The sequence below is a fragment of the Cherax quadricarinatus genome, chromosome 63, assembly GCF_038502225.1.
Source record: "Cherax quadricarinatus isolate ZL_2023a chromosome 63, ASM3850222v1, whole genome shotgun sequence".
Classification (NCBI taxonomy): domain Eukaryota; kingdom Metazoa; phylum Arthropoda; class Malacostraca; order Decapoda; family Parastacidae; genus Cherax; species Cherax quadricarinatus.
Window position 1 is genome coordinate 15,761,344 of NC_091354.1, and position 11,053 is coordinate 15,772,396.

The 11,053-nt window shown below is 37.2% G+C and overlaps 1 protein-coding gene across 1 annotated transcript in view; it reads left to right on the plus strand.

Moving 5' to 3' along the window:
- The window catches only part of Sys1 (Sys1 golgi trafficking protein), a 30,178-nt gene extending 20,559 nt beyond the window's left edge, over positions 1–9,619 (plus strand). The window contains exons 4-5 of the mRNA XM_053790270.2: positions 5,903–5,970; positions 8,654–9,619. Coding sequence (XP_053646245.1) covers positions 5,903–5,970; positions 8,654–8,891 — 306 coding nt within the window. The 3' untranslated portion in view covers positions 8,892–9,619. The remainder of the gene's footprint in view (positions 1–5,902; positions 5,971–8,653) is intronic.
- The last annotated feature ends 1,434 nt before the right edge of the window (positions 9,620–11,053 follow it).

The window sequence follows — 11,053 nt, forward strand, 5'->3', positions numbered from 1 at the left end:
GAAGTAACCCCGGAAAAGGACTTGCTACCTAAAGTCCTAATGGAAGGGGATTCCCCTTCTAAACAATAACTTCCACACTCTCCCCTCCTCCCATCCCATCATTCATCACCAGATCTTCAATAAAGGTAAGAGTCATGTATTCTATTCTTAGTAGAGTAGTAATTGTGCATGTCTTCTTCAGTTTGTGTGTTATTTTTTATTATTTTTTTTTATTATCACACCGGCCGATTCCCACCAAGGCAGGGTGGCCCGAAAAAGAAAAACTTTCACCATCATTCACTCCATCACTGTCTTGCCAGAAGGGTGCTTTACACTACAGTTTTTAAACTGCAACATTAACACCCCTCCTTCAGAGTGCAGGCACTGTACTTCCCATCTCCAGGACTCAAGTCCGGCCTGCCGGTTTCCCTGAATCCCTTCATAAATGTTACTTTGCTCACACTCCAACAGCACGTCAAGTATTAAAAACCATTTGTCTCCATTCACTCCTATCAAACACGCTCACGCATGCCTGCTGGAAGTCCAAGCCCCTCGCACACAAAACCTCCTTTACCCCCTCCCTCCAACCCTTCCTAGGCCGACCCCTACCCCGCCTTCCTTCCACTACAGACTGATACACTCTTGAAGTCATTCTGTTTCGCTCCATTCTCTCTACATGTCCGAACCACCTCAACAACCCTTCCTCAGCCCTCTGGACAACAGTTTTGGTAATCCCGCACCTCCTCCTAACTTCCAAACTACGAATTCTCTGCATTATATTCACACCACACATTGCCCTCAGACATGACATCTCCACTGCCTCCAGCCTTCTCCTCGCTGCAACATTCATCACCCACGCTTCACACCCATATAAGAGCGTTGGTAAAACTATACTCTCATACATTCCCCTCTTTGCCTCCAAGGACAAAGTTCTTTGTCTCCACAGACTCCTAAGTGCACCACTCACTCTTTTTCCCTCATCAATTCTATGATTCACCTCATCTTTCATAGACCCATCCGCTGACACGTCCACTCCCAAATATCTGAATACGTTCACCTCCTCCATACTCTCTCCCTCCAATCTGATATTCAATCTTTCGTCACCTAATCTTTTTGTTATCCTCATAACCTTACTCTTTCCTGTATTCACCTTTAATTTTCTTCTTTTGCACACCCTACCAAATTCATCCACCAATCTCTGCAACTTCTCTTCAGAATCTCCCAAGAGCACAGTGTCATCAGCAAAGAGCAGCTGTGACAACTCCCACTTTGTGTGTGATTCTTTATCTTTTAACTCCACGCCTCTTGCCAAGACCCTCGCATTTACTTCTCTTACAACCCCATCTATAAATATATTAAACAACCACGGTGACATCACACATCCTTGTCTAAGGCCTACTTTTACTGGGAAAAAATTTCCCTCTTTCCTACATACTCTAACTTGAGCCTTACTATCCTCGTAAAAACTCTTCACTGCTTTCAGTAACCTACCTCCTACACCATACACTTGCAACATCTGCCACATTGCCCCCCTATCCACCCTGTCATACGTTTGTGTGTATTAAAATTAATATTTCATGTGGTAAAAAATTTTCTTTTTTCATACTTTGGGGTGTCAGGAATGGATTAATTTGATTTCCATTATTTCTTATGGGGAAAATTAATTCGGCTAACGATAATTTCGGCTTACAATGAGCTCTCAGGAGCGGATTAATATCGTAAAGCGGGGTCCACTGTATCTTAATATTCATATACAGTACAGGTCCTCCATCACAAATCCGGCATCATTGGGACCTGTAGTGTGCCGGATTACTGAGTTTGCCGAATTACAGAGTGGTTAGGTTAGAATACACTTAATAAAATTAACCAACTTGACTTACACAGTTCATTGAACATCGGCAAAAGTCGAACATTTCCGCTACTTTGAGCTCAATTTCAAGGTACTTTTCGTCATGAAAGCAATCAAAATCATGTCTATTTCTGTAATATATCTTCCATTCTATCAAATGAGTCCAAAAAAATGAGAATACAACCATAAAAACCATACGAGAATATACTGCAAAGAGGCGGCTAATGGCTGAGAAGTTAACTCCCTTATTTATCGCCCGTCTTTTTTATTTTTGTTGTACGTTAAGAAGCATCTTTCCATCATACATTGCCCAAGTTTCAATGAGATAGCCCAACAAACAACCAAGAAAAAAAAATATTTACCAAAAATCATATATGGCAAGCCCAAGCCAGGTACTGGAAATAAGTCACTTTGACTGACTTTTCTGGGTTATCCTAGGTTCTCTATACATACACTGCTATGTATGATAATCTATGTAACTGTATTTGTGTATACCTGAATAAACTTATTTACTTCTAGTCTGTCAACTGAGTACAAGAAACCGCCCATTCACTTATTTCAACTACCCAATAAAGTGGTCAGAAATTGGCAATTTGGCCGGTTTCACACAAATTTCAACAGATGCCAATTTCAAAATAGGGCCCAGAATAAATAATGCAGACATTCCTGGCACTAAAATAACATTTTATCTGTTCATTAGTCACGGCTACAGGCCCTTCTTATATTACTCTTGCTTAACATTTGGAATTTTTATTCATAAAAAAATAGAAGATTTACTGTTATGCAGACTACTGCATTATTGTAATAATTGTATAAATAATGTCAAGCCATTCTTGACTCCGTATTGGACTGGCAGGCGGACAGGTATTGGACGGTGACGTCATTTGTTTACTCTTGAGCTTCACTAAAGAATAGAACATTTTAGCTACTGTGAGCGCAGTTTCAAGGTACTTTTCATCATAAAAGCAATCAAAATCATATCTATTTCTGTAATATATCTTTGATTCTATCAAATGAGACCGAAAAAATGAGAACATAACCATAAAAACCATACAAAAATATACTGCTAAGCAGCCGCTAATGGCTGAGAAGTGAACTCCGCTATTTATGGTCTGATTTCTTTCATTTTTGGTGTACGTGAAGAAGTATCTTTCCATCATATATTGCCCAAGTTTGAATAAGATAACCCAACAAACAACTGAGAAAATAATATAATAATAATAAATAATAATAATAATAATACACATGTAATAATAATAATAATAATAATATCTTTATTTACTACACGTACATGTACAAGGTATACAGGCCTAGCTGACAACAGTGACGTACTACTTTATAGAAAGCCGCTTGTTATGCAGAGTATTTCAAGAAAATTAGGTCAGTGTCCCAGAATAACACCCACACTAGTTGGCTAACACCCAGATACCCATTTACTGATGGGTAAACATAGACAACAGGTGTAAAGAAACATGCCTAATGTTTCTACCCTGGCTGGGAATCAAATATTTACCAAAAATCATATATGGCTAACCCAAGCCAGGTACTAAAAATAAGCCACGTTGACTTTTTCTGGGTCATCCTAGGTTCTCTACACATATGCTGCTATGTGTGATAATCTGTAGAGAGAAAATAACTTTTTTGTTTCATGTTTATGGTGGAGTACGAGTGTATATCATAGTTAGCCCTGTGCTATACTCCGTTTTCTCTAATATAACCCCCCAAGACAAGGATAGGAGAATGGTATTTGTATACCATATCCTTTTCATAACTCTGTCGAACTGCTCGGTGTTATGCCAAATATTATTCATTCTGGAGTATTTAACATGTTTTATGTTATTTATATTGTTTATTATGTCATATTAGATCAATTGTGATAGGCAAATAAGCTGTAGTGTTGATATTAGCATAATAATAAAGCATATTCTCCTGCTTCATGAGACTGAGTTCATGACAACCGACAGTGGCTTCAAAGCCACCTTGTCTTTAATGGATAATGTACTGTGTAGGTGCTTTACATAATGAGAAGCATTTCTTTTATTCATTGGAACCATGGCTAGGGCTAAAAGTAAGCAGGTTAAAACAATAAATGGAGAAAAAGAAATTGGAATGACTTATGCAGCAAGTAGCGCCACCAAACAGTACCAACAGGTTGGTGTGGCGACCCTGGAAATTTGAAATTATGCTAGCCAAAATTAGTGCCGAATAACTGAAGGAACCGAATAACTGATTGCCGGATTTGTGATGGTGGACCTGTACCAAGTGTCATAAAAGGTTCTTTTTATAGATATCTTTCTGCTACCCCTTTTCTTGGATTGAGCCTGGTTCTGGTAGTAGTAATCTAAAACCAAGACAACAGTGCATTAGTATTTGCAATAAAGCTAACAGAATCCTTGGCTTCATAGCAAGAAGTATAAATAATAGAAATCCTCAGGTTGTTCTTCAACTCTGTATATCTTTGGTTAGGCCTCATTTAGATTATGTTGCACAGTTTTGGTCACCGTATTACAGAATGGATATAAATGCTCTGGAAAATGTACAAAGGAGGATGACAAAGTTGATCCCATGTATCAGAAATCTTCCCTATGAGGATAGACTGAGGGTCCTGAACCTGCACTCTCTAGAAAGGCGTAGAATTAGGGGGGGATATGATTGAGGTGTATAAATGGAAAACAGGAATTATTAAAGGGGATGTAAATAGCGTGCTAAAAATATCTAACATAGACAGGACTTGCAGCAATGGCTTTAAATTGGAAAAATTCAGATTCAGGAAGGATATAGGAAAGCACTGGTTTGGTAATAGAGTTGTGGATAAGTGGAACTTACTCCCGAGTACTGTCATAGAGGCTAAGATGTTGTGTAGTTTTAAAAATAGGTTGGATAAATACATGAGTGGGTGTGAGTTGGACCTGACTAGCTTGTGCTACTAGGTCGGATGCACTGCTCCTCCCTTAAGTGACGTGTCTGACCTCACTAGGTCAAGGCATTGGCTTAAGCCGGTGGGAGAATTGGAACTGCCTCGCATAGGCCAGTAGGCCTGTTGTAGCGTTCTTTCTTATGTTCTTATGAATACCTCCCATTTTCCCAAGTTTTGTATGACCACTATGGGTTTAGCACTTTCTCCATGAATGTAATAGTTATTTATTGTTGAGATTACTCTCTTACTCTGGCAATGCCTTTTGCAGCTATGATAGTCACCAAGTGAAAATCCATTCTTTATATGATATAAATATCCTAAAACATTATTTTTTATTTTGGTAGTACAATAGTATTTGTCCTAGGTAGTAGGTTGGTAAACAGCAACTGCCCAGGGAGGTACTACCGTCCTACCAAGTGAGTGTACAACGAAAACCTGTAATTGTTTTACATGATGGTAGGATTGCTGGTGTCTTTTGTCTGTCTCATAAACATGCAAGATTTCAGGTATGTCTTGTTACTTCTTCTTGCACTTAGGTCACACTACACATACATGTACAAGCATATACAGTGGACCCCCGGTTAACGATATTTTTTCACTCCAGAAGTATATTCAGGTGCCAGTACTGACCGAATTTGTTAACATAAGGAATATTGTGAAGTAGATTAGTCCATTTCAGACCCCCAAACATACACGTACAAACGCACTTACATAAATACACTTACATAATTGGTCGCATTCGGAGGTAATTGTTATGCGGGGGTCCACTGTATATACACACCCCTCTGGGTATTCTTCTATTTTCTTTCTAGTTCTTGTTCTTGTTTATTTCCTCTTATCTCCATGGGGAAGTGGAACAGAATTCTTCCTCCGTAAGCCATGCGTGTTGTAAGAGGCGACTAAAATGCCAGGAGCAAGGGGCTAGTAACCTCTTCTCCTGTATAAATTACTAAATTTAAAAGAGAAACTTTCGTTTTTCTTTTTGGGCCACCCTGCCTTGGTGGGATACGGCCGGTGTGTTGAAAGAAAGAAAGAAGAAATAGTATTTGTCCGTGAATCCTTAATACTAGTTCAGATTACTTTAATGCTTATTCCAGAGTATGTAATATGGATAAGTTTTGAGTGCTAATGTTAATTCGATATTATTTTAATTACAGGAGCTCCAAATAAAGGAAGTTCATGGGCGGGCCATAATGGCAGCTTTTATTCTGAATGCTCTCACAGGGTAAGATAATAGACTCTACTAGTCTGGAGTTTAGTTTATAATAATAATAATAATAATAATTTTAATCTGAGTTGCTTATATAATGACTTGTTTGCAATTGTTAGAAATGTCAAATATTTTCAGATTCGTGAGATGGTATTTCAAGTAAATTTTTGTATATTGTGGTTGCTACATTCCTGAAAGGAAAAGTGATCAGATAATTTGTGTTGTAAAAACTGAATTCTTGATTAAATAACAAAAAGGCACAATACCGTGACTGGAACGATACACAAATAACCCGCACATAAAAGACAGAAGCTTACGACGACGTTTCGGTCCGACTTGGACCATTGACAAAGTCACACTGTGTGACTTTGTCAATGGTCCAAGTCGGACCGAAACGTCGTCGTAAGCTTCTGTCTTTTATGTGCGGGTTATTTGTGTACTGAATTCTTGATGTAAATAAGCTATTTGCAGACCTACTCATCTTCTCCAATGAATTACTGGCACCATACTTACAGAAATATACTGTACATTAAGTGTTACTATTGGGAAGGTGTAGAAATGAAAACCAACTTTTTTGATGAAGGTTTGTTGGAGTATCCTTATTAAGGTCTTCAGTAAATTGAAGAGTTTATTAGAACATTAAGGTTTATGAAAACTGACAAAACCTTTGATGTTTTGATAATTTTTCACTGACCATTTCAAGTTTCAGGTGACTGAAAGTTTCAGCTGTGTGTTACAAGTACAGCACTTAAATAAATGTAGATGTACACTAAAGAATTTCTTTAGTTCGTATCAAAGAAAAATATTACAGAAGCAAATAAACTCTTTCAGTGCACAGGTTACATTCCTGAAAATCTGCATGCAGTTTAAAAATTGCAGTGCTTGAAGTGAAAAGTAAATGGGAAAAATTGGGTCTGGCTCCACATATCTCCAGATTTTCCAAACATTTTTTTTTTTTTACAACATATTGCATCAGGTGATAATTATTACAGTATAACTTATCATACACTGTGGTAGTATGGGTTTCTTGAAAGAGAAATGTGGACCTACTGAACTGATGTGGATGCAGAGTTGTCAGTACAAGTCCACCATCACAAATCCGGCAATCAGACATCCAGTTCCATCAGTCATTCAGCACTATGACCCAGGTGACAAATTTTCGGAGAATTGGGTGGTTTGCAAGTGGAAGGAAATGGCCTGTCAAAGTAATTTTCAAGGAAGAATCAGCTTGAACCAGGATCCTGCAGGAGAAAGCATGACTGAGGGACAAACCAGAGAGTGTACCTCGATCACATCAGAACACAAGAATGATACTGAAAGAGAGGGTACAAAGACGAAAGGAGGAACGAGAGGCAATGATGAAGATGAGCAGGACCCTGACCAAGGAGGAAGGGCAAACACACCCCACAGAAACACCCACACAAGGACTCCATTATTTCTTGTGGGAAATATTGCTTTGACTTTTGAACAATTTGAGTTTCGGCCGAACTTCTGGAACGGATTACGGCCGAAACTCGAGGTTCCACTGTATAGTGAGAGTAGAATAAATGTGTCAGTTTTACAGTATATAGGCAAAGATAGATGGGACAAAGAAGGGAATGTATAAGAGTATAGTGGTACCAACACTCTTATATGGGTGTGAAGCTTGGGTTGTAAATGCTGCGGCGAGGAGGCGGCTGGAGGCGGTGGAGATGTCATGTCTAAGGGCAATGTGTGGTGTAAATATTATGCAGAGAATTCAGAATGAAAATTAGGAGGAGGTGTGGGGTTACTAAAAGTATTAGTCAGAGGTCTGAAAAGGGGTTGTTGAGGTGGTTTGGTCATTTAGAAAGAATGGAACAAAGTAGAATGACTTGGAGAGCGTATAAATCTGTAGGGTAAGGAAGGCGGAGTAGGTATTTTTCTTTTTTGGGTTTTTCGTTTTTTTGGGTCACCACCCTGCCTCGGTGGGATACGGCCGGGGTGTTGAAAGAAAAGAAGAAGAATAAATACATTAATGTTTTTAGTGATGTGTAATTCATAATTAGACTTCCCTTCCATTAACATTAGGCCTTATAACCTAAATCCAGTCTATTTTCCAAGGAGAATCCTCAGATGTCAGAATTTTAATTTTGTAAATACAGTAACAACCTAAAATATCTGGCACTGAGCTGTAAAAATAACCAATATAATGTGGAAATCAATTTCATTAGTAAATTTTTATAAAGCAATAATGAGGCCTGAGGATGAAATGTTGCAGATGGTTATTAGAAAGTACACTTATTTTAGTTTATGTGGTACAGCTTATGCAATGAATAAAAAAATTATGTTGAGCAGAAATATCGATTGTAGATTTTCTTTAAAACTGATAAATGTCTCAGTAGAGACGAAAATCAAAGCAAAACCTCCATTGAATGTAGATAAATGGCTCAGAGAACTAACAAGTTGATAAATTAGACACATGTGCAACACTTGGGTATCTTTAAAGATACCCAAGTGTTGCACATGTGTCTAATTTATCAAAACCTCCATTCTTCACTTATAGTAATACATCCTCTGGCCAGATCATGTTATAATATGGCTTTGTTTTTATCAGTGTGTCATATACTCTGGGTAACTAAATGAGGCTTGATGTCAGCGACACTGAATTATTTTGCACTGTTCATCAGTGCTCTTGTCAGTTTTAGGTAGTAATTTGTATAACCTTTATACTCCACAGGTCATTAGGATTATGGAAGGTTGTTCAGCGCACAAAGCAATGTTTGGACTTCACAATAACAGCCCATTTTCTCCACTTGGTGGGTTGCTGGATATATAATGGCCATCTGCCTTCACAACCTTCTGTTTGGCTGCTGAATCTCGTCACCATTACATTAATGTGTGTTCTTGGTGAATACTTGTGCATGAGAACTGAAATGCAGCACATTCCAGTAATGAGTTCCAAAGTGGATTTGTAAAACTTTCATTATATTCTGGCTTTTTATTACATTTATCTGTGTTGTGACTGTAAAAAATGTAATCATAAATTCAGCTTACATTCTTAAATCTATACTCATTCATGAAATATGAAATATATTCATGCTTGTCCATATGATCATCATTTAATGGATATGTAATTTATAAATTTTACTAGCTTGTGATATTTTTGTAAATAGCAGTACTAAACGATTATTTATATTGTATTCAATAAATTATTTAATCATAAATATAAGAATTTGACAGTGCACTTGCCAGGTGGCAACATGAAGTGTAGGAATTAGTATTTTCTTTTTATGATCTTAAATGTGTATGTTTAAGTCATGGATCTTCACAGATATTTTGTACAACAGTAAGGTTCTTGTCAGAAGTTTAACACGGTAATTTTTTTACAGGAACTAGTTATAGGAAAAGCGAACTTAGATTTATATTTTTATTAAATACTAGATTCTTGTATGCTTACAATAGGGGCAGCCTCTCTGTACATACTGTTACCATTAAGTGCTATTCAATACTGCCAGTGTGCTTTTCTTATGAATTTAAATAAAATTTTGTAAATATGGCATGTGCATTTGTATTAGGCTTGTTTACATTTGTATGCTTACTGCTAGGTTTTGGAAAACTATTGATGTATCCCATTAATTGTTCAGCAGTGAATATGTAAATGAAATTGTTAACATAATAGAGCAGAAGAAAATTGTGCAGACCTGGGCAGTCCCGTCCAATTAATTTATGCCAGTTATATTTACCTCTATTGACATTGTTTCCAAAATCAGTGCTACAGATTGAAATATTAGCATTTGGTAAAGTTATGCATTTAGTCACACTGCAATCTCAGGTTGTGTAAAACAATTTGGATGAAATATTGCCTAACTAGTCCCAGTGCAGCTCAGCATTTGTTTATAGTTTAATGAAATGTTGGGAATGCTAAAGTAATATGATGTATACCAAAGTTTAGCAATAAAGTGTGTTCATTCCCGAGCATACATACACTAAGACTAATCAGTACTCTACGTGAAAGTTAATGTATATATTTAGTGAAGCTAAACCTGTTTTTGCCAGGTTTAAATCTTTCTTAATCAAGTAAAAGTATTTATGGCCAACAACCTGACAGAACAGAAACCACACCAAGATGAGCAGACAGAGGATTGATCCTCCTCCACTCCCTGTGCTGAATGACCCATACAGGTTTCCTGAATCATGACATACTTGACTTAATCATTTCTTTTTGGCAAAATGTTATTTTGTTTTACATTTTTTATTTTATTCTTCCTCTTTCAGGAATTCCTATGTATGTTCATGGGGTGCCCATAATATATATGTAACCTGTGATTTAATGCATTAACAATAAAACTGTTTGTCTTAGTTTTTAGTTTGCTTATTTTAATACGCTAAAATTGATATACAGTACATGCTTCCAATTTTGAACTATGCATATGTCATAAACACTAGTACAATTTGAAGTTTTTATTTATTAAGTACAGTGGTACCTCGGTATACATTCTTAATCCGTTCCAGGACCTTGGACTTATACCAAAGAGGATGTATACCAAATGAATTTTCCCATAAGAAATATAGGGAAAATGATTAATCTGTTCCCATGACAAAAAAATCCTATTGTTATTGGCATATTATACACTGATGGGGTTGTATAAAATAATTTAAACACTGCTTAATATGTACTCAAATACATAAATACAAAAGAATTAGATGAAATAAATGCAAATTTAACCTCACTTTACTCTGCTGAAAAGAGTCAAGTGCCTACTAGGATAGTGCTGAGAAGAGAGGAGGAGGAAATGTTTTTGTTTGGAAGGAGAGTCCCCTTCTCTTTTCTGTCTCTTTTTTCCTATTTGGACCTGGTTGAAGCTCACCAGGTTTGACTTTTACTAAAAGTCTGTCTAAAGAACTTTGCTTCTGCCTTCTCCTCAGGATGTTTCGGAAATGTGACATTGTCTGGTCATTCCAGACAATGCTATTACAGCTTGTTTGGGCTTTGTTGGTGTGGTACTTCTCTGCAAAGTTTTTGACGTCCATCCATTTGGCAAAGATTTTCTTGATTAATGAAGTAGGGGCTTCCTCTACCTCCTCTTCCGAGCCTGAAGAGAGTGCATCCATCTTAGTCTTGTGCTCCTCAAGTTCC